The 25,227-nt window shown below is 35.6% G+C and overlaps 1 protein-coding gene and 1 pseudogene across 1 annotated transcript; both read right to left on the reverse strand.

Moving 5' to 3' along the window:
• Positions 1–2,892: 2,892 nt before the first annotated feature.
• On the reverse strand, positions 2,893–8,249 carry LOC122048796 (annotated as a pseudogene).
• Positions 8,250–15,907: 7,658 nt separating this feature from the next.
• LOC122048797 (exopolygalacturonase-like) lies at positions 15,908–25,156 on the reverse strand. Its single transcript, XM_042610321.1, has 7 exons — positions 25,073–25,156; positions 22,229–22,356; positions 20,766–20,951; positions 17,253–17,331; positions 16,884–17,189; positions 16,285–16,803; positions 15,908–16,144 (listed from the first exon to the last, which is right to left on the reverse strand). Exons 1-7 carry the CDS (start codon positions 25,154–25,156, stop codon positions 15,908–15,910), a joined length of 1,539 nt encoding a protein of 512 aa, XP_042466255.1.
• Positions 25,157–25,227: the final 71 nt, after the last annotated feature.

A 25,227-nucleotide genomic window follows, 5' to 3' on the forward strand; every position in this document is an offset into this window, starting at 1 on the left:
CCCTCAGATATCTCCCCATCCTTCACACCTTGCTTTCAGGAGCTTCCTTCGGCCTCATCCTAGTTGTCGGATTCTCCTTGCCAAGTCACACTAGGACTTACTTTGCCAAGACCACATGCTTGGACTTACAACCTTTGTCAAGATCACACTTGGACTTTCCGTTGCCTGGCTGTTCACCAGGACTTCCCAATTGTCTGGCTCCTCACTAGGACTTTCTCCTTTGCAAAGATTACACTTGGACTTTCAGTTGCCTGACTCCTCACCAGGACTTCCCAAATGCCTGGCTCCTCACCAGGACTTCCCAAATGTCTGGCTCCTCACCAGGACCTTCTCCTTTGTCAAGATCACACTTGGACTTTCCAATTTGCCTAAGCTCCGGTTAGGACATCCACCACTGCCTAAACTCCAGTTAGGACTTCCATACGCCTAACCTCCAGTTAGGACTTTCCCAGTCAAGTCTCCTATCAATCTTGACCTACTTGACTTGTATTCTCATCAACCCTTTGACCATCTCCATAACCGGATGATTGCTCCAACAATCTCCTTATATTGTCAAACATCAAAACTCAAATCCCGACTCAAGCTTAGTCAAACTGGTCAAACTTGACCTAGGGAAATTGCCCCCAACAGCTTCCAATGTGCGAAGTCCCCCATGAATTTTGGTGGAACGATGCTTGGTCCGACCATCTCGTTGCTTCGATCGGCGGTTAGTCCTCCTGAAGCGTCCTTGCTCTGATACCACTTGTTGGTCCCTTTGGTGGCCAGCAAGAGGGGAGGGGTGAATTGCCCTACAAAATAAAATAACCCTTTCTTGAATTTTCAACTTAAATAAAAGCACTTGTAATTAAAATAAAGAGACTAAGTAAAAGAAAATAGACACAAGAAGGTTTACTTGGTTTGCAATCAGGAGATTGCTAATCCAAGGAAAATAGGGCGCACTATCTGATGTCTCCTTCGGGCGGAGTAGCCTCTTACAGCGTTAACAACACAGACAGAAGTATAAAGCACAGAGAAATGGATTACAAGTGAATTGAATAAACTGTGCAGAACAGTGCTATATTTATAGTACTGTTCGGGGTGCCCCGAAGGGTCCGAGTGCCCTTGGGGGGATAAACTTTATCCCCTAATGTTCAGATCGAGTCAAAACTCGATTCGGTCAAAAGTCCGGTCCGGGCGCCTGGACAAGGAAAGTCAACAGGATTGACTTTTCTCAGTCTGGGACCTCTGCTCCGGTTCAGCTCGTCTCGGTCTGGGCCTTGCGCTCCGGCCCCACTAGCTTGGGTGATCTTGGCCTTCCGGAATAGGGCTCACCTGAACCCAAGTTCCGGCCTTCTCCTCGAGCAGCCTTCCTCCCCAGTTTCTCATCCCTCGAACGTTGTGTACGTTCTTCTTGTCCACCGGTGTACTCTTCCGCGGTCACCTCCTCCCTCGGACGCACCGAGCCCGTCGGCTCTCTCCCGTGTTGTCCTTCTCATTAGCCGCGTCTTCCGCTCGACTTCCTGTGCTTCTAAGCTCCTGCACACTTAGACACAAGGGTTAAAATAAACAGGACCTAACTTAACTTGTTTTATCACATCAAAACACCTTGGGGTTCCAACATATATATATAAGGTTAAGTATCTCTAGGTCTATCCGAGCTTTACCCGGTCGGGGGTTCATAGAGAGAACTATATATATATATAAAGTTAAGTATCCATTACAACAAAAACTGCAAACGACAACGGATATTATCCGTTGTCGTAGGGTCAAAAAATCGTTGTAACTGAGGGCGTTGTAGAATGTATTGCCCTACGACAACGGTTTTAAATCCGTTGTCTTTGTAGATATTTGACAACGGTTTTTATCCGTTGTTGTTTATATGCTCAAAATGCGTTTACGAAGGATACGACAACGTTTTAAAACCGTTGTGGTAGATAATTTCAACAACAGAAATAAACCGTTGTGGTAGACTTTTTTTACAACAGATATAAACCGTTGTGGTAGATAATATTTACTCGTTTTACTTTTTTTAATATAAGCAAACCACCAATACAAAACTAAACATTTACTACATTAAATCCAAAATAAACATCCATATATAATTCATCTTGTAGCCACACATATACAAAAATATACAAAAATGAGTTGTTACTCATCAAAATACACATGTTTTCCATTACTGTTCTCTATATACATTAAATCACATGTTTTCCATTTGCTGTTCTCCATATGGATTTTAATTTACAAATTAGCAAGGCAAGCTACATCCTAACAAAGCTCACTTCTTGAATAAAAAAAAACTCAAGCCTCACGAATTGCCTGACCTGCAAGAGAAAAATTTAACAAAACTTATCAAATTTCAGAATTCCATATTATAGTCTACATGACAACACAAATTTCTGGAATTTCTGGATTTCCATATCAAATTTCAGAATTTCTGGAAAACAAGAAATACAAGATAGAACAGATATTAGGTGTTGTTTCATGCTACACAAGTCAAACAAAACGATACAAATCAGTGTGTATCAAGAAACAATCGGCAACATCCATTCACGCGGGACAAAATTCCATTATACTCAACACAAAAGAAGGAATGATCTTTTCTTCCTTGAGAATTATACCTCGTTGTCACTCATTTGACGAAACTAACATGCAGTATATAGAGCGAACTATTAAGAAATCAAACTGCAGTATATAGATGTTTTCTATATCAATATACTATGGATCATACACGAAATGCCTTTACAAGCTCTTCATTTCATTCTCAAGCAATCACTAACATGCATAGGGCAAGCTCATAGGGTAAATCAAGGTTTCACATCTGCCTCAGAACATGCTTGTTTAGTGAAAGGTATTTCATTTGGTAAAACATGCTTGCTATAAATCTCTGTGAACAATAATATTTTAATATTATCATGCAGAACACTGTGAAATGCAGATCTCAGTATTAGTGGAGAGAGAAAAATGGCAATCCAAGTCATATTCATGCCACATGAACAAAATGACATTTAGTATTATAACACTATGATTCTCTATATAAGTTCCATCGGATTTGAAATTCTTTGTTCAAATCAAAATATTTTTTAAAAAAATATTATTTGTCCTACATGGAGTATATATAATCAAATCCAGCATAAATATGCACAAGTATAGATAAGATCACCTTAAGAAGAAATGAATCAAGTTTAAATGACATCCAGATAAAAATGAAATAAACTTACCTGTGGGATTAGACTCTTAAGATGCACTTCCCAAATTTCTTCTCCTTGTGCAGTCCATGCTGCAACATTTCCATGAGTGTCAACTGTCACTATTTCAATTTTGCCATCATCATTAATATCAGCTGCCACAGCTGGTGCTTGAATCTCAGCCATCTCAAGAGAAAATTTGTTTCTCACTTGGCCTACACGAAATTGCTTTCAAAAATAAAATCAAGAAATCGAAGCTTTGTGCTCGGTTCTGATAATTTAAGATTACATAATTACATATTTGAGATAGAGAAAGAGCAAGAGACATGTAAATAATATCCTTTAAATTTACATTGTCTTCTCTTTTTGAAAATGAAATACAAGAGATATTAATGTCACATAAGTGTCACATATAGGAAAGTCTTAAGTAAATAAAGGCACGAGTTTGCCATTAGACCTAGTCCATTTCAGTTCAAGATTAGTGAAACTTGGTGAGGACCCTAATTCCCAAACATATACCACAAACTCTAATGTCAGCAACTAAACTAAATCCACCCTTAGGATACACAACCACAAAATTTGATCTCATGTCAAATTCCTATTTCTGCTAAATAATTCACTGGCTTCTATTAAGAGAGGTTTCAGTTTGTATTCTAAATTTCTACAAGTTCTAACAAAAAATCCTACTCAAACTACAAAATTTACCACAATAGTAAAGATGCAATTCCTCCAATATATATTGGGTAAATTGCAATATATAAACATGAAGATGTTGCAGTTAATAACATTACAAAGAACACATTGACTTACCAAAGATAATAATTACAACTATAAAATGAAACCAAAAAAAATTACCATGATGATCCAAAATATAAAACAAGCCATAGGAAGTGCCAACAAGAATGTCCAATTTTCCATCACCATCCAAGTCAACCACAGTAGGAGAAGAATAAACATATGCACGGAAATTCCCCGAATCGACACTTAAATCAAGATCTTGAATCCATTTGACTTGCTTTGTATCAAGGTTGAAAACTACAATCCCACTTGCTACATATTTTTCAATGTTGATACCCCCTAACTCAGCTGAATGCTCTGGATTATCATAATACCTTCCAACTTATCAACTATAATAAGAAAGAATTGAATGCACAAACAACCTTAGATATATATGACATTCACCAAAAAAACCAGTACAAATGCATTAAATATACAAGAACAAAATGATAGTAGTATCTCAGTTGAATACAACCATAGTTTGGGCAGATGAAGAATCAATTAGACAAGCCAACATTGTGAGAATCATGACCTAAGACTAAGACCGATAAGAATAATTACACACGGTTCGCATACAACCATTAAATTTCTGAAAATTGCATGAAAAGCAGTGTAAAAAAGTATGATGATTCTTCCTGTAATAAACTTCCATCAATATTGAGTTGTTATTGTAACATTGTAACCTACATAAGATTAATATATCATATATCAGATGTAGAAAGTATCAAATTAGTCTATGACTTTGGCACCAATTTTCATTTCAAGAAACAGAATGTCTAGGAAGATGATATCATCGTACAAGAAAACTTTTTAAACAAAAAACAGAGAAATTGCTTACCACAAACTTTTCCACAGAATAATTACATCCAAAAGAAAGTACCAGAAATAGTTTTCGTATCATTATGGGCAATTTTTCATGTAAAAAAACCACAAATGTATAAAGTAAAAAATTCTTACTCGCAGTCAAAGAAGTATGAAACAACCACAACCATTTCTTTAGTGCCATCATTATCTATGTCAGCAATTACCTTCATAGAATATTAAAAATGTGAGTCAAGCTTTTAGGAATTAAATTCCCTGATTTTTTCCTTTTTCTTTATGATCAACTCCAATGGAAGTTACTGGAGTGCAAAGTATGTGTGAATCTATGCTAACATAATCTTCTGCTGTCTCATGGCTCTCTTCTGTTCAATTTTCATCCCCCCACATTGATTCATCAATATAATCATCCTAGTCATAATTATACTCATCAGCTAACTCATCTGTATCTCTAAACAAATCAAAAGATGAATCAGCTTCTTCTTCCAGTTCTTAGTCATTTTCCACAGTTGCTCCTTGCACTCCATCACCAGTGTTATGGTCTTTCGAATGCCCATCGTGGGCCCCTTGATTATCAATTTCTTCAAGAAGCCTTCTTTACGTTTGTGTTTGATTTTCCTCTGTACCATTTTCCAATGAAGCGTCCCTTTTGATTGTGTCATTAAGATTGCTTGACACTCCATTGTATTGACTAGTTTGGGCAAAATCAAGTTTTCCTCTGTCCTCAAGCTTAGATGTATTCATTGAGAGGTTGTTCACAATGTTTGTAGAATCATAATTATTTGACCCATTCATGCTCCCATTTATATCTAGATAAAAAGCAACAGAATTTTCCTAATTTGATTCATAATCAGAATTTCAAAAAGGAATATGTGATACTTGGAATATTAGTTTATAAACCCATATGCTTATTTCTCAATCATCATATAACATACTTACAAAATTTGACATGTTAATCCTAATATATTTACCATAGCAAAGCTATTCAAGACATCTTAAATATGTTACAGGAGTTGCAAAACACAGTGTTTCACATTTAAATATGTATAAAAATGCAAACGCAAATGCAAAAGGTTCACGAACAACAACAATCAGCACAATTATAATATGGCTAATTGGCCAACATCCTCAGGAAAAAGAAATAAAAGCAAAGGTGATTGCAGTTGGGTTGTGATCACATACGAGATATTGAGTTCTTAGCAGAAGCCTCCTTGGAAATTGAATCATCATGGACATCTGGATGTGAACGATCCACTGGATCTGGATCCAAGCGAGCATACCAGTTTTTACGAACCTTTCTTCGAGGTACTTCTAGTTTATCCATCATCAGATAGCCAGAGACCCTATTATAGCCACCAGATTTATGTCAACGTGCAGCAATCCACCAAACAATTGTTGAAGCTACTTACCTGAAAAAATTTACAACTCCATCATAGGTAGCTAACGCTATTTCTCTTGTACCATCCTTGTCTATATCATATAAGAGAGGGCTGGAATGGACTGTCGACTGGTGAAAAGCAGGCCATCCTGATGAATTTGGAATTTTCACATCAATGGAAACTATATGCTATTATGTGTTGAGTAACTACAAAAAGCATGCAAAGGAGCTACCAACAAGATATTGAAATTTATAGATAAATGACTAGATAACAGAAATAACATTAAAGAGATACCTGACATTTTATCACCATCAGAACCCTCCAATACTTCGAGGTAATGGACAAATGATGGTACCACTATCTCTAGCTTGCCATCACTGGAGTTGCAAGAATACAACAATAAGTCAACCTCTCAGTTAGCACAGATACGATTGTGTCCACTATTCCAATAAAAGTGGCGAGCCGTGCAAGACCTAGAAAACCTATCCAAACACACTATTTCGACCAATAAAAGTGAATAATAAACAAAAATCGATGCTTAAAACCGACACCTTCAGAGATCAAACACCACAAACTTTGACATATGAGCAGGTAAAGGGCATGATGAAACAAATCAAAAGCTAAAAAGAAGAAGAAAAGAGAATGTTGCGCTTGCAAATATAAGCATAGTGGAATCAAAAGTAGGTTTCATTTTTTGAGACAAAATTTATGAACGGAGACAAGACCTAGGTTATAAATCTACCTTGACTATGGCTCTAGCACAAATCCAAAGAAGACAAGACCTAAGTTATGAATTGACGGAGTAGGAGTGCCACCTTTGGTGAAGAAATACACCTCGTCCGATCAAAAGGTTCCACGAGTGAAAGAAGCAGCAGTGGAAGGTCAGAGGGCCTTGTCGAACTCAGAAACTCGCTCACCAAGAAACGAGAGGAGCACATCGTCATGGAGGAAGATCCAGCGGAGGCTTGAAGAGATTGTATGAGGAGAGGGAAAGAAAATTGCCTTAGGTTCGGGAGCGCGAAGGAAAAACACGGCGCCGAAAAGAAAACAGCGAGGGAAAGGAAAACAGCGAGGGGGGAAAATGACCAAATTCAATTACAATGGTTTTTTCAAAACTGTTGTCATAGCCGTTAAAAATGCGGATAAACACAACGATTTATAAAACCATTGTAAAAAGTGTTGTCGTTTTAAAAAAAATCGCTCAATGACAACAATTTTTCCAAAACTGTTGTCTTTTATATTTAATGGGGAGCTCAAAGACAACGGTTTTGGCAAAAACCGTTGTCTTTGAGCAAATACGCAACGCTTTCTCTTAAAACCGTTGTCGTAGGGGTGTTGTCATTTGCAGTTTTTGTTGTAGTGATCTCTGGGTTCGTCTGGGCTTTGCCCGACCGGGCGTTCACAAAGTACCATATATTCGTTTAGCATTTACCTGGCTAAACGCGTATTGAGAACTATATATATGAGGTTAGGTATCTCTAGGTCCGTTTGAGCTTTGCCCGACCAGGTGTTCACAGAGAATCTTATATTTGTTCAGCCTTTACAAAGCCGAACACGTATCAAGAACTATATATATAAGGTTAAGTATCTCTGGGTCCGTCTGGACTTTGCTTGATTGGGCGTTTACAGGGAACCTTATGTTCATTCAGCTTTTACCCAACCGAACGTGTATGTTAAGAGTTTTATAGGGCCTTTTATATGACTAATTGCCTTTAGGCCTGCCTGGTCGAGCGCCCATATAAAGCCGTACATTCGATTGAGCTTTGCCCGACTAATTTCTTCTAAGTCTGACCGACCATTAGCTGACCAAGCACCCTATTTCTCTTTTTCATCATAAAACCTTACAATTCTTATATTCTATCAAGCTTACAACCGATCAACCCTATATAAGCGTTCCGCTTGGGAGCTAACCAGACAAGATTTAAGGACTTCGAGGTCGATCAATCAATAGAACCGAATACCACTCTATCTCCACTTTGACCCCCACTTCATCTTGACTTGACCTCCACGTCATCTCCTGAACTCACTCGTCATAACCCGTATCATCCTCCAATATGTCTTTTTCCATGTAGAGGATCACTAAGTCATTCAATCTCTCTTGACTCATTGTAGTTCTCAAATAAGATTTTAATAATTTTAATTTTGAAAAGCTTCTTTCAGATGATGATACAGTCACAGGAATAGTCAATAAAATTTGATAGGCAACCATAACCATAGGGAAAACATCCATTTTCAATGCAAACTCTAAAATTTTAATGGTTGTCCAAGATTTATTTATGTCATATGCTTCCAGAGGTAGCATCTCTTGTAACATTCATAATTCTAAAACTAGATCATCTACATCAATATCAGATACATCATTCTTTTTTAGAGCAGATTCAAGATTCACACAATATTTTCTTAAATCATCTTCATCCAATGTCATCAAGAATCCAAATATCTCTTCAAAAGTATTCAATTGCTCAACCTACTCCCAACTCCATAAGAACAATATCTACCACAACAAGAAAATAATTAGTCCTGAAGTGTAACGACCTGCCTCCTACTAACTAAGCTGCGAGGCTGGACCGTCACAATATTCTGTGCTAAGCTATATTTTAAGGTGCGGAACGTGAACTAATTTAAAATTTACTAAACTCATGCCAATTGCTACTAAATCTGAACTTATGCTTTAAAGTACCTTTTAAAAGTTGTACCTTTACTCAAAAGAGAAGATCTAGCCTTCACATATGATTAAGGACTGAACTTAAGGGTTTCCAGCTGAAACAGGCATTTCAATCGATCAGCTGATCGATTGGGATGTTCGGATCGATTCACTGATCGATTCAGATGGCTACTGTATACAAAAGCTTTGTTTGGATCGATCGGTTGATCGATCCAGCCTTGTTGATCGATCCAGTGATCGATTCAGCACGCTACTGTGCACGAAAAATTTATGGATCGATCGGCTGATTGATCCAGCTATGACTGATCGATCCAGTGATCGATTCAGAAGCTCTCTGTTCGCGAGGCTAATTCCCCAGTCGATCCAGTGATCGATTCCATAGCTTACTGTTCGCGGAAATCAGCTCTCAATCGATCAACCGATCGATTGAGGTTCCTCCAATCGATTGATCGATCGATTGGAGTTTCTGATTTCGCTGCTGAACTCTGATTTCAGCACTGTTTCGTGCCAAATCACATACATTAACTCTATAAACAAAAAAACAAGCTACTAGACCTACCAATACGTATGATTTACTGTCTAACATCGAGATACTAGTGGATTAACCATAATCTAGTGCATACTTCCATAACTCATAATATTAAACATTCTAAAGATATGAAGAAATAGGAACTATAAGAAACTCAATTCTTTAACACTTGCTAATCTCCAAGAATCTTTATTCCAAGTTCCTGCCACACACATCTTCACTGCATTGACCTCCAGCCTCCGCTAGTCCATCTTTCTTTTACCTTTATCTGCAGTATAAGGAAAAGAAGTATCTGTAAGCTTTCGCTTAGTAAGAAACCATCTACCTCACAAAACATGCATACGATGAAATCATGCTTTTTAAACATGCTATTTGATATACATGCTGACATGCTGAAATTTAAATACTGAAGTTACTAATCATGTATACTAAAACATGGCATCCAAACTAGTCATGGAATATCCGGAGTTAAGCATGAAACTATCACATGTATCAATGGAAAGAAGCTAAACTGATACAACACTGAGCTGAACTGAATTAAGCTAATACTGAATTTAAATCATGTTCACATAACTGATTGTGAGATTTTGAAAACTATTTATAATAATAGATCAAAATACTAATCATGCTGCTGATGGACCCGGCAACTGTACTTGCTATACGCGCGTTCCTAACTAAACCCGAGGTAGCTAGTCCCGAATCTAGTAGGGTTACTAGGTTATCTAAACCTAGGGACGACTATGGGAGCCCAGCCCAATGGACATCTAGTCCAGTACAGTGCCACTGCTGAAAATAAAATACTGGATATAGCTGAATTTTCTTATCTTGTTATTTCTAGGTTATCTGAACCTAGAGCTAGGTTGTCTGAACCTAGAGGCGACTGTGGGAGCCCACCCATTGGACTGTAGTCCCATAAAAGCTGTAATAAACTGGACATGTTGTAAAAATGCTTCTATTGCATTTACTGAGCTATTAAAATGCCTACGGTGGCATTTAACTGAGTTACACATTTCATCAAACATATGGTGTGCACTAGTTCACACCCTACATACCAAAATTCTGCATACAACTAAACTAATGCGTAAAACCTCGAAAAAACTACTTATACTGCAAGTGAGGGGTTTCTTACCTCCTGCTCGAAGTTTCTTACAAATCTAGATGCTAAGGTTCCGGTGGAGAGATCCCTTCGGCGATCTCCTTGTGTCTACGTTTTCCTCTCGTGGAGAGGAGCGTCCTCGTGCCTTTGATGTTGCCGGAAGATACTCCTATGGCCCTAGGGATGGAACCCTAGGTCTTCCTCGGCTTGGGCGCCGAGAGGATGAGGGAGAGAAGAGGGTTCGTCGGAATTAGGTTGAGGAGAGGAAAAGTCACGATCCAAAATAACTCCTCACTTAATTATTTTTCCCTGTTTATATTAAGTGGTTAATTTGCCCAACTTAAGTATAAATATAATTGATTCTCTTTTCTTTCAGCATGGCCTTGCTGGGTTCACTTGGTTATTAGAGCTCACTATAAGTCGTAGGACCCAATAGGTCTTGGGTTCAATACTCGCGTAGGCTATTTTACTTCCCTATTTATTTTTACTACTTCCGCTACTCTAAAAATTCTGTAAAAATATCCTAAAATTCCAGAAAAATCATAGAATATTTCTAATATAATTTTGAGAATTTTTTCCTACATGAAGCATTCTTCAGCTTTTTATGGTTCTCTTTTAGTATTAGCAATCTCATCAAATTATCTTTTTTTTTTTAGAAGTTTGTCGTCGCTCAGGAAATACAAGGTCAACTCCTATATAGGAAGCAATTTATTTAGCAGAATTTATAGCTGATGCAAATCCTTTTTCCCTATAATTCTCAAAAAAAAGAAACAAGCCCTTTCAATTGTTTCACCACAACATCAATTCACATCGTTTTAGATTTTCACTTCCCTATTTGTTTTTGCTACTTCCGCTACTCTAAAAATTCTGTAAAAATATCCTAAAATTCCAGAAAAATCATAAAATATTTCTAATATAATTTTGAGAATTTTTTTCCTACATGAAGCATTCTTCAGCTTTTTATGGTTCTCTTTTAGTATTAGCAATCTCATCAAATTATCTTTTTTTTTAGAAGTTTGTCGTCGCTCAGGAAATACAAGGTCAACTCCTATATAGGAAGCAATTTATTTAGCAGAATTTATAGCTGATGCAAATCCTTTTTCCCTATAATTCTCAAAAAAAGAAACAAGCCCTTTCAATTGTTTCACCACAACATCAATTCACATCGTTTTAGATTGTAAGCATTTACTGACCAAGTTGATGTTGTAGAGAATATCATATCAAATTACCAAGCTTAGCAAAAATTTAAAGCTGCTAAGTTCATGTGCTGCTAAGAATCTAGTATCCCTTGATAATCTTGCATCATCTGTTAAATCAGCTACCTTAAGTAAAGCTTCTCTAATTTTCTTGACTTGTGATTTAATGACTTTGACACTTTCGATATGACTTTCCCACCTCATGGTGCATAATGACTTAAATGTCAAATTATCCAAACAATCAAGTAGAATACTCCAACGTTTTGTAGAATTGGAGAACATTACATGCATGCATTGACATGCTCCAAAAAAAAAAGATTTTGCTTTAACACGGGAGTTTATCATATCACAAATCACCAAATTAAGACAATAACTATCACATGGCATGTAAAAGGCTCTTGGATTTATATCAAACAATCTTTTCTAAATGCCTTAGTGTTTGCCTTTCATGTTGGAGCCATTATCATAACCTTGTCCTTTGATATTATCAATATCAAGGCCAAGAGAGTCTAATGCATCACACAATTCATTGAAAAGACTCAAGTCACTCGTATTTCCAACATTTAAAAATTCTATAAAGTACTTCTCAATTTTTATAGGAACACATGACACATCAACACACTGTAATATTAAAGTCATTTGTTCCTTATGGCTTATATCAAGAGTACAATCAAGTATCACCGAATAATACTTTTCTTTCTTGACCTTTTCAATGATTACACTTTTCGCTTTCAATGACATATTTGTTATCAACTCATTTTGAATTTATGACTGAGGTAATGATGATGAATTTCTTTTCCTTTAATAAGTTGAAGATGTTCTTGCATTATATGATCAAACTCGGCAATCATCTCAATCAAACCCAGGAAATTATCTTTTGAATCATCTTCCAAGTTTTCATTCTCTCCATGGAATGCCCATATTTTTAGCCAAACATTTTACCACTACTACAATTTTTGTCAAAACCCCTCTCTAACGATATATTTCATTTTAATCTATTCTTACAATTCTTTGTCAATTGTTTCATTTTTCCTCAATCTCAACTATAACTCCACCATGGATCTTAAATTAGCAAGATGTTCATAACATTGTTCATGCTCTCTAAGCTTCTCACTTAGATGTTTCCAATTTCTAGATCCCTCTTTTGCTAATTGACTTCGTGATTGTAATATTTTGAAAAGCTTACAACAGAAACAAAATACTTTAACTAACTTTTTTGAATAAACTAGCCATTTTCTTCCATGATTGGTTTTTGGAATCACTCTATTATAATGCTTTGAGGAAAAATGTCTACCAAGTTCATCATGAGGGTATTCAAAATTCACCTCTCTAATTGGGTCTTTTTTAACGAGTAAATCCCTCATTTTTGTATCAAGATCATCCCAAACTCTTGGATCAAATATATTTAGAGAATGATCTATGTTTTCATTTCCCTCATTATTATTTTTGTCTTGATCCATATCCTTAGTATTTGCAACATACATATCTTTTATTTATTCTTCAGAATGATTTTGTTGTGTGCTTTGATTATTTAAATTGTTAATAAAATTTTCTTGCTCTGTTTTTGTTTCCTTTAAAATAAATTTATCCATAAAACCTTTCATTGATTGAATCATCTTCTCTTTTGTTCACTTTTTTTTTCCTTTTAACACTTCCAGAACAGTATTTTCTAGGCATCATTTTTCTTTAAGTTCTGCTACACCAAATACAAATACAATAAGACAAAATTGATAATTTAATTTCCAATATAATACAGAAGCAAAACAATACAAATAAATCGCTAAGGAATTTTAACACAGATAAAACTTAAAAGCAAGAGTAATCATGTAATTTCTAAAAATAATTAACAAGAAAAAGCATATACGAAACTATATCATAGATTAGCATTCATAGAGAATTGAAATTTGCAACAAACAATATAATCCAATCGAAAACAATAGAACCATGTTATCTGCTGGTATAATACAGATCCAAAAGACCAAAACAATAGAAAAAGCAAGAGTAATTTCTAAAACTAATCACTTTTGCTGGTAATGGAGCTTCGTCGCAGTGAGGGAGGACGCAACGGGGAAACCCTAGCTTCAGCGCGGTGTGTGAGGGTAGCTTGGAGTTCTGGTGTGACGAGGGAGGCCATGCTCGCACGACAAGAGAGGACTGAGATTCACAAGAGGGCGGAGAGAATGAGAGCTTATTTCACTGAGGGAGGGCACCGATAAGGGAGCTCGTGGTGAGGAGAATCACTGAATTTGCAATCGGTGAGAGAGGGTTGCGAAGAGGGGATTCGGCAAGAAAAAATAAAAAGGAAAAAATGTCCAGATTTTTTTATAGTATACTAAAATAATTTAATTGGGGCCCCACACAAAGTGGGGCCCTGAGCAGGTGCCCTGCCTGAGCGACACGCTTATGTGGTGTTGCAAACTCGATTTTTTTACATTATTAAATTTCTTCTATTATCTCTCCCCTTCCTCCCTCTATTCAAAACCTGTGGCTTGATTTTTTTCTAAATCTAAATTTCCCTCGCTCTTGCTCTCGCTCCTTCCTTCGTTGTCGTCTTCCACTCCTACCTGCAAGCAAACCAAAGGCGATGCAAGCTAAGCATAACTTATGGTCGCATGCTTGTTCTCGAGCTGGCTGGAAGCTCCCTAAATTGGCACTTCAAACAAAGTCGACGCTATTTTGCATAGCATCTCTCTCCATCATTGATCGTAAATCTTTCCACTTCACTATCTATTTTTCAGCTCTGTATAATATTTTTTTATTAAGATTTATGCTACAACGTATAAGTTCTAGCTGCTATAACATGTAGTAGCTACTTGGACAATTAACTGTTTCAACGTATAGCAGCTATAGTGTACGAGCCTTAGTTGCTACAACGTATAACAGCTACTTGCACAATCCAAAAAAACTTTTTTTAAAATAATAAAATAAAGAATTTTTCTTGATAAATCTTAAATTTTTTAGTTATAAAACTTGTAAGAAACTTGACAAATACCATTTCTCACATTTCATAACCAATAGAAAGTCATTTCATTTTAATTTGTAATTCCCTCTTATTCTAATATATTGCTTATAAGTGATTCTAAATAATCTATTTAATATAAGGGAAAACATATGTTGTATTTATTGGGCATCAGCTCGGTGTTTATGACACTTGAATAGAAGTATCTATACAAGTTAATCATTTTAACATCACTAAACACTAGTCCTTCGAGAGTAAAGAGCAAATAATAATAACTTTTGAAGCATACAACGTACAATTTTACAATATTAATAATCTTTTTTGATAATTTTTTTTACTTATATAATTTACAGAAAAATTGTCAAATATTATTTCCCATAATTGATTTGATGGCAAGTCATTTTAATTTAAGTTGTAATTCTTTTTAATCCTAATATATTATTAGGATTTATATTACAACATAAAAGCACTAGCTGCTACAACGTGTATGCACAGTCCAACAAATCTTTTCTTACAATTTTTAAATTATATAATTTATAGAAAATTTGTCAAACATCATTTCTTATAATTGATTCGATGATAAATCCTTTCAATTTGTAATTCCTTCTAATCTTAATATATTGTTTATATATGATTCTAAATAATCTATTTAATATAGGGGAAAACATACATTGTCATTATTGAGCGTCATCTAGGTGTTTATGATACTTGGATAAAAGCATCTATACAAGTTAATTATTTTAATTCAGCATGGTAGCATTGATCGATAGAATATTTATTGATTATAAATTCATTAAATCCAATTGGATTAAGAGTATAATCTCATTCTTTTATAGAATATAATGAGATTAATAAATTATTTTGATTAATTAGGAGTTGACTAAGTTAAAAATAATTTATTAGGGCTTGATTTGATTATGTTCTTTTGGTGGCGAGATTTGGATTAATTATAAATACGTTGGATTGATATTGATGCATGTGAGAGAACACCCATAAAGACTTGAGGTTTAGATGTTAAAAGTATGCTTTAAGGGTAACTTTAATTTTTTTTTTATATGTTTCATTAAATCAATCCGTATACATAGATAACTAATCAACATCTTGTAATGAGAGAGGTTCAAATTATAAAAATTAAAATTTTATAATTGAACTTTCTCATTGAGTCCCAACAAGAATCACCATTTCATTATTATAACAAAGTATCGAACAACAATCAGACTAAATTGAATTCAATGCAAACTCGGAATGAATAATCAATGCTTAATTAGTTACGAAAAATGTATACAAAAAATTTGGAGTATGTCGATTTTATGCTTGAACTTAAATGCAAGAGCTAGGTTTCACATTGCCATTCGATCTTCCTTGAATATTAAGGCAAGTTGATGTCGCAATTGCGTTCCCGGTCGCATCGCCAGTGTAATGCAGGTCGATGTCGTTTAACTCCACACTTGCACATGGAACCGAACGGCTGCATACAAATTTTATGGCTTCTCTTGAGGAAGAAGTTCCCCTCACATTTGTGAACTTGATATCGTGAATTTGAACCCGAGATGGATCCTACAAAGCACATATATAATAACAAGGATCTTAATTATCACAGTGAGCATTCAACAGCTTCAAATGACCCCAGTTTTATCGACTTGATATATAATTGTTATTCTTGGATCAATTAGTAATCTTAGTCTAAGAGGATTTACCTTTTCAACACATGAAACATAGGGGCAATACTCTTGGTCTATGATGATGGGGTTGTAGACATTGTGCATGATGATGTTCTCGTAGACAAAGTGAGCAGCCGTCAAAGGAACCGGAGAAGATTTCCATGTCTTGATCCTTAATCCATTGGTTGTGCCATTGAAAGCGCAATTTCTAACCGTCAAGCCAACCACGTCTTTCTCATTCGAGTTCTTGCCAAGACTTCCAACGCTGATGCCATGGCCAGGACCGCATAACACATTCAAGATTGTTAAATTGGTGTTTCCCGGTCCGATGGAGATGCAATCGTCGCCGGTGCCGATGATCGCATTCGCAATGGTGATATTGGTGGAATCAGCTATGTGGATGCCATCCGTGTTAGGGCTATTCCCCGGAGCACTAATCTTCAAGGACTGAAACTCCAAATTCTTCGATGAAAATATATGTATGTGGAAGAGCTTACTATCGATTGAAGAAATGTTCTTAACAACTGCATTCGAAACGAAACTAAACACCAACGACTGCAAATCGCAAGACGGACAAAATTAAGTAAAAAAAAAAGTTGAAGCCAAATAATAATTTAAAGAAAAAAGTTGTGTACCATAGGAAGGAGCTTGCAACTCCATTTCTTAGGGCATTCATTGTGAGGCCATGCCAAAGCTCCTTGCCCATTGAATATTCCACCTCCGTAGACGATTAGTCCATCTATATATTGGAAATCAATCCAATTATTTGTGTAAGCATTGAGGTTAGTCGATGCAAGTAGTTGTCCTCTCAATTCCAACCTCTTGACACCCTTGCAAGGCCCTTTAAAGGCCAGAGGACCAACCAAGTACGATCCCTCCGGAACTAGCATCGTCGACCACCCGTTAGCCGCGCACGAGGCATTCCATGCCGCTTGAAAAGCCTAAGATTATGCCAACACAATTTAGTATGTTTACAAGATAAGTTTACACGGAATCCTGCTCACCTTCGTGTCATCGGTTTGGCCATTTCCCGTCGCTCCATGATCCTTCACATTGTAAACACCGTTCGATTGAGCAACACACCTAATGTACCAAGTCGAGAATAATAAGGTGAATTTAAAGATAGCGTAAACGGAACCCATTTTTCTATAGGACTTTACAACTAATGGATGTTCCTATTGTTGTTTTCCTTCTCGATCTTTATACAGATAAACAGCTTGAATTCTCTCTCCATGTTTGTGGTCAATGGAGATCGAATCCATATTTAGTATATAGTTTACTTATTTGTCGTCTATTTTAAATAGAGAAATAACAAGCAAAGAAAAATTAGAAAATAAAGATTTCATGGTCTCCTAAGTGTTAATAATTGACATTTAAATAAATCAACCTGATATCTTAATCACCACTCACTAATATCAACAAACTAATCCCGATACATTTATAAGATTAAATTCAAATCATGTAACACTCATATTGGAATGAATGTCCGATCTCATAGAAAATTTTCATTAGTCATCAGAATAAATTGAGAAACGCTTATGGTGAGTGACTTAGAAGCCCAGTTTCTCATGGTTGTATATTCCATTTGGAGGAAAAATCTTGTAAATTTTTATATTTCGTTAATTCTCCCAAATATATATATATATATAAACTGCCGATGATTCACTGTGAAACGATCTGTGATTGTATTTTTAGGGTGCATGAATTGATCTAAGTATCCCAATTGAAATACATAGTTGCGTGTTTTTTTAACTTTAAGATTAAGCCAATTAGATTTTATCCTTAGTGTTTGGAGGTTAAGTTATAGTGTTTAAGCTAAAAAAAAATTAAGTGCTCATAAGGTATAATATATGTATTTAGGATGCCACTGTTTACGATTTAATAAATTTTTTATTTTTTAAAATTTTAAAAAATGGAGGTGCCTGGATCAATTCGAGGCACCCTGGCAACACAATCATGGACTGTTCTGCAGCGAATGGTCTGCAACATATCATGACTATATCTAGACTTTTTATCCTACATGCACAACATGAGCGACACTTAAGTGTCGTCCATGGTAATTTTTTTTTATTTTTTAAAAAAGTTTTTAATTATGTCGATAAGATTTTGCCTTTAGAGTTTAAGGGTTAGGTTATAGTATTAAGCATAAAAATATTTTCAAATTGAAAAAAAAATTGATGTGCACGAGATGTGTATGATATCAAAACCTTTTATATATATATAGGCTCGAGATACCCTGCTCATCCACATTGGGCGGCCAACGTGGGCGACCAATAAAAAGCTAGTATATATATACACACACATATAGAGAAATAATATGTTGTTCGACACCTCCTGCGTGATCGTGAGTGACGCACTTATGTGGCATTGCCAGCTTGATTTCTTTATATTATTAAATTCCTTTTATTTTCTCTCCCCTTTCGTCCTCTATTTAAAACATGTAGCTCGACTTTTTTCTAAATTTAAATTTCTTTCACTCTCGCTCCTTCCTTTGTCGTCATCTTCCACTCCTGTCGAGAAGCAAGGCCAATGCGTTGCAAGTTAAGCACAATTTACAACTGCATGCTTATTCTCATGCTGGCTGGAAGCTCTTTAAACTGTCATCGTAAATAAAGCCGACGTTGCTTTACTTAGCACTCCTCTCCATTCTCGATCATAAGTCTTTTTACTCCAATGTCTGTTTTTTAACTCTATATAATATTTTTTTCTTAAAATTTATGCTACAACATATAAGCCCTAGCTGCTACAATGTGCAGCAGTTGCTTGGACAGTTACTTGCTTCAACATGTAGCAACTACAACATACGAGTCATAGCTGCTACAATGTGTAGCATTTACTTGGACAGTCCAAAAAATCTTTTTTTTCAATGAAGTATGAATCTTTTTTGATAAATCTTAACTTTTTTAGTTATAAAATGTGCAGCAAACTTGCCCAACATCATTTCCCACATTTCATAATTAATGGTAAGTCGTTTCATTTTAAGTTATAATTCCCTCTAATCCTAATATATTATCTATACATGATTCTAAATAATCTATTTAATATAGGGAAAAACATATGTTGTCTTTATTGGATGTCAACCGAGTGTTTATAACACCTAGATAGAAGCATCTATATAAGTTAATCATTTTAAGAGTGTTATATACCAGTCCTTCGAAAGTAAAGAGGAAGTAATAAGAGCTTTTAAAGCCTACAACATACAATCTTACAATGTTAATAATATTTTTTGATAAAATTTATTTATTTTTGGTTATATACTTTGTAGGAAACTTTCCAAACATCATTTTCCACAATTGATTTGATGGTAAGTCGTTTCAATTTAAATTGTAACTCCTTCTAATCCTATTATATTATTAGAATTTATACTACCATGTAAAAGTCCTAGCTACTACAACGTGTAGTGGCCACTTGGATAGTCCAAACAATATTTTCTTACAAGTTTTTGGCTAAATAATTTATAGGAAACTTGTCAAACGCCATTCCCACAAATGATTCGATGGTATATTGTTTTGATTTAAGTTGTAATTCCTCCAATCTTAATATATTATTTATACATGATTCTAAATGATCTATTTAATATAGGAGAAATATATGTTGTCTTTATTGGTCGTTAGCTAGATGTTTATGATACATGAATAGTAGCATCTACATAAGTTAATTATTTTAAGAGTGCTATACACCAGTCCTTCGAAAGTAAAGAGGATGCAATAAGAGCTTTTAAAGCACACTTTGATAAAAATTTAGCATTTACCTCCTTTACATCGAGAGGAAAAGAAAGCTCATGTGCATCCTCAAATATAGTATCAAGTTCAAACTCAGAATGAAAACTATAGAACACTGAAAAATTTTAAAAACTAAAAGATGCATTGGAAGAGATAGAGCAACAGTTAGATTCTCTATAAATTGGTGATGAAAAATATATATCGTATTTGAAGTTGTAGTGTTTATAAGTATTTTGGCTTTAAATCTTCCACAATGTATTAATTCTTTAACAAATTAGTTACGATGATAGACATTTATATTTGTCTTGTTGTCATTTTTTATATCCAGTATTATAGTTCGCATGTTTGATATATTTTAATGTATTATGATTAAAGTTGTATTTGGCTTTCTTTCAAGTTGTAGCAGCTACTCAATAGTAGTTGCTATAACGTGAAAGTGAAAGTATATTCCATATTGTAGCAGCTACTAGACAATAACTACTGCAATATGTAGCAGTTAATCGCAAGTAGCTGCTATAATGTGAAAATCACTAGACTAGCCCGTTGTAGCAGCTATTAGACAATAGTTGCTACAATGTCAAACTTATGTTGCAGCAGCTATGTAATCGTGGATGCTATAACGTGTTTGTACAAGGCTGAGATAGATCAATCCACGGTTCAACATTAAAAGTAAAAGTTACTAATTCTATTAAACAGACAAAATATGGAAGATAGTCATTATAAGACACTAATAAAACAAAAGGAACACCAACACAACAAAAGGAAGAGCTACAAAATAACTCTTCTCTAGCCTACAGACTTATAAAGCGGGCCTCTAGCATTCTATGCTTTCCAACAGATCGATGACCACTTTCACAGTTGTCTCGATCTCCACTAGTGTTTGAAGGGCTCCGTTCGAGTAGCTCATCGTTTGATCCCGCTTTTACTGCAAGGTTGTCTGTGGCTTGGAAGGGAGGGAGGCCGAAGAGTATTCCTAAGACCCTAAAAAAGAGGGAAATATCGATTCATTGATCAGTATCATGGGACCAATATAAGGTATTATTTTCTTGGCTCCCAAAGGATAAGTCATTATCAAAAATTGAAGGGTTTAGTATAATGAAGGGTAAAAGCTTTAGGATGTTGCAAGTACCCCTGAGGTAGTTTTGATGTGGTCAACGAAGTTAAGTTAGGTTCTGTTATGTTTTGATCCTTGTGTCTAAGTGTGTATGAGCTTAGGAACATAAAAAAGTTGAGCGGAAGAAGCAGCTAGCGAGAAGGATGACACTGGAAGGGAGCTGACGGGCTCTGTGCATCCGAGGGATGAGGTGTCGCGGAAGAGTACACTGGTGGACGAGAAGGTCGTTCGTGACGTTTGAGGGATGAGAAGCCGGAGCGGAAGCTTGCTCGAGGAGAAGGCCGAAAAATGGGTTCGGGTGAGCCCTATTCCAGTTGGCCGAAATCACCCAGGTGATTGGAGCAGCAAAAGAGCAAAAGGTGGCTATAAGTGCTGTTAGAGGCGCCTTCAAAGGGAGTTGAAGGCACCCCCGCACCTCGCTATGGAAGGCGCCTTCGATGAACAGTATAGGAGATGCCTTCTTTGACTAGGTTGATGTTACTGGTGCCAAGGGATAAAGCTTTATCCCTTAGCACCTTGTTGAAGGCGTCTTTCAGCTCTGGATAAGTTTTCCTAGGGGCTATAAAAAGATCCTTGGACCTAGAAAATGGGGAACAACTCCTATATTCTTTTCCTAGCAATAGTTTGAGCAATTAATGAGTGTAAGAGGCTTCTCTGTCTTCACCGAAGGAGTTTTTTTGAGCTTTCATTTGTCCTTGGATTAACAACCACCTAGGTTGTAACCAAATAAATCATGCGCCTCTTCCTTTATGTTCTTATTGTTTATTTTAATTATACTATTGCTGTTAATCTAAGTTAAATGATCGAGAAAGGTGTCGCTTTACTTTTTGACATATAAACTCAACCCCCTCTTGCCGGCTCTGCTGCGCCAACAGATGTTATCTTTATAATGGCGTGATTTCTTTAATTCCATAGATAAAGAGCGAGGAGTGGTGAAATTTATTTGAGTGAGTTGAAATATCATTTCGAGATAGCACATTAAATGCAACGGGAGGAGTTGATGAAATTTAATTTTAATTAAGGTGATGGTGTAGCAGTTATGGGTCTGTAATTGCTACAGCACAGACTTTATGTTGTAGCAGCTACATAACTGTAGCTGTTCAACACAGAGGAAGCCTCCTCATTATTACTTCCATTTCATTACTCTTGTCCTGGACACCCGACCTTCACTGTCTTCGTCATTCCTTCCATTTCATAACTATATCGCAAAAACCATAATCGTTGTTGTTTGGTAAACGTCCATTCATTATTCAAAGGGCGTGTTGTTAGAATCTGTAACAATAAAGATAATTATAAACTTTAATTTCTCAAAGAACCAAATGATATTTGACAAGTTCCCTACAAATTATATAACAAAAATTAAAATTTATCAAAAGAAAAGATTATTCACCGCATTGTAAGAAAAGCTTATTGCATGTTTTTTTTATTAGGGGTTAAGGCTTGTTAGTAGCAACTGCACAGTTGCTGCTACAACGTGTAGCAGATTAAAATTTATCAAAATAAAATAATATTCACCTCATTGTAAGAAAAAATTGTTGCATACTTTTTTTATTAGAGTTTAGCGGTTGTAACCTTTTCTTTTTATAAATTTTAAGCTGCTACACATTGTAGCAACTAGGGATGCAAACGAACCGAATCGAGCCGAATATGTAGAAAAATTTAAGGCTCGAATTTGGCTCGAAATAAGTATATTCGAGTTCGAGCTCGATTCGAAGCTCGAAAAATTCAAAATATTTGATTCGAGTTCGGTTCGAATTAGGGTTCGAGTTCGGCTCGAAATATTCGAACATGTTCGCGAACTATTCGAATTATTGTTCAAAAATAGGTTCGAAAGGCTCGAAATTTATTTATTTAATATATATTTAACTTATATTAATAAATATTAAGGCTCGCGAGCGGCTCGAACAATATCATTTGGGCTCGAGTTCGGCGCGAAAAAAAGTTCGAACATGTTCGAATTCGGCTCAAATTCGATAAATTCGAATACGAATCGAATATTTTTCGAACTGGCTCGAAAAGCTCGCGAGCCGGCTCGATTCGTTTGCAGCCCTAGTAGCAACTATTATACAGTAGGTGTTGGTTATCCTTGTCTTTATTTTTTGTCCTATCTTTTCACAGATTTTGAGGAGTTGTAACAAGTCTTTTGATAACCTTTTTTATAGTTTTGAAAAGTTGCTTTAGTTTAAGTTGTCTTTTCTCAAGAGTTAATGTTGTTAGAACCATTTTTCCTATAAATCATTTATCAACCTAACTCACTCTTTCAAGCTGCCTAGCCCTTCTTCCTCTTATATAGTGGTTTTAGTTGAACTCTTCAACGATCATGTCTTTCTTTAGCAGGAAGATGAAACCCACTGAGGTTGGTGTTAAAGAACCCCTATCGATGATGATTCAAGCTCCATGTCTTTTGTCTTTGAAAGACTATCTCTATCAGTAAACTCGTTTGCTTCTCGGTATGTACTATCATTCTTCTCTTATATCTTTCTTTCCTTATGAATTTATGAATTTGATAAACTAATCCAAGCGGGTCTCAGTCAATCCATGGATCATCATATAACTCATGACCATATTAAGATTCTCATAGAATAATGGAACCAAGCAAGGAAGGAGTTGGATGTTGCCCTTTTATGAGAGAAAAAGAATTAAACTGAACTTGTGCAACTACGACGACAACTGTCCCAAGTTAATGTAGCATAGAGGATGTTATAAATCAAATGATTGAGTGAAACATCTTTCCTTGTGAAGTTCATTGATACTGTCCTTTTTAATAGGAAGAACTCCCTATCGATGCTGTCATTTTACGAGAGAAAAAGAATCAAACTAAACTTGTGCAACTGCGATGACAACTATCCCAAGTTAATATAGTATTAGAGAATGTTATAAATCAAATGAATGAAGTCTAGCTATAGCCCTTTCTAAACATTAGTGTTCGTATTAACTTTTTGTGTAAAGATCTTTTTCTTTGTCCTCTGTTATTATCTTTGTTTATTATATTAATATTATTCCCTTTATGTATCTCAACCCAGCAAAAGTTTTCAACTCTTTCTTTTTTTATGTTCAACAAGATGTTACTTTGTATTTTTACATGAGAATAGATCATATCAATCTCAGCTTTTTATCTAAATCAAATCAAGTAGTTGCTACATGTTATAGCAACTACTGTCCAAATAACTACTAGCTGTTATACGTTGTAAAATCTAGTAGCCCTAAAGATCATTTTAACATAGTCAAAATTATTTTAAAATTACTATATACAGTAGCTGCTGCAATGTGTACAAATATTTTTGATATTTTAAAAAAATTGGTAAAAAAATATTTAAAATCATTTTAAATTAGTCAAATATTTAACATGTAGCATTTATTGCAACACGTTGTAGTAACTAGTTGGTAGTAGTTGCTACAATGTGTAACAACTTCTCAAGAGCAGCTATTACAATGTGTAGTAGCTACTGTCGGTTAGCTACTACACATTATAACAGTTACTCCTGAGAAGCTGCTACATGTTGTAGTAACTACTGCCGATGTAGCTAACAAACCCTAAACTCTAATAATAATTTAATCGCCACTTATATAATTTGAAAATAATAAATTTATGGAGACTCATCAATTAATTTATGGTGACCTACCTAATCAGATTTATTGATCTGTGACTTCCATAGAATGACTACTTATAGCTCTCATAAACCATGGTCTGTGAATACCGACAAAATCCAACTTTGTTAGAAGTGCATGATATCCAAAGGTAAATGAGTAGCATAACTATGGATTGACGTCATCTTCCCGACACCACTTTTGTCATTTCTTTCATGTCATCCACTGTCTTTTTTTGAAATCTGGTAGTGTTTCTTCCTCCCAAAGTGGGAATGACAAAGTGGTCATGTTGTCTTCCGTGGCGTAGTGTAAGCTTCCATATGGAAGTAGGCAACTTATTTGGGGTTCAAAAAGGAATATCTTTAATACAGATACGAGCGTCTAGCCCCGATCAACATACGTTGATCAAGTTGGACCACTCATGGAGTGGACCCTGATCACTCAAACATCCTTTGGTCAGAATTAAGAGCCTCAGGAATACCATGACGAATGCTCATGGAGTAGCCAAAGGATGATCACTTCTACGAACGTCTCCTATCCATGACCAAAGTATGT

Source organism: Zingiber officinale, chromosome 2B (assembly GCF_018446385.1).
Source record: "Zingiber officinale cultivar Zhangliang chromosome 2B, Zo_v1.1, whole genome shotgun sequence".
Taxonomy (NCBI): Eukaryota; Viridiplantae; Streptophyta; class Magnoliopsida; order Zingiberales; family Zingiberaceae; genus Zingiber; species Zingiber officinale.

Bases quoted from the DNA above. Each gene is read 5' to 3' on its own strand.
- LOC122048797 (XM_042610321.1), bottom strand. From the start codon at position 25,156: ATGGTATTCCTGAGGCTCTTAATTCTGACCAAAGGATGTTTGAGTGAT. The intron at 22,357-25,072 runs GTATGTTGATCG...TTATTGTTACAG, and splicing joins AGTGGTCCAACTTGATCAAC to ATTCTAACAACACGCCCTTT. The intron at 20,952-22,228 runs GTAATGAAATGG...CCTCTTTTTTAG, and splicing joins GTCGGGTGTCCAGGACAAGA to GGTCTTAGGAATACTCTTCG.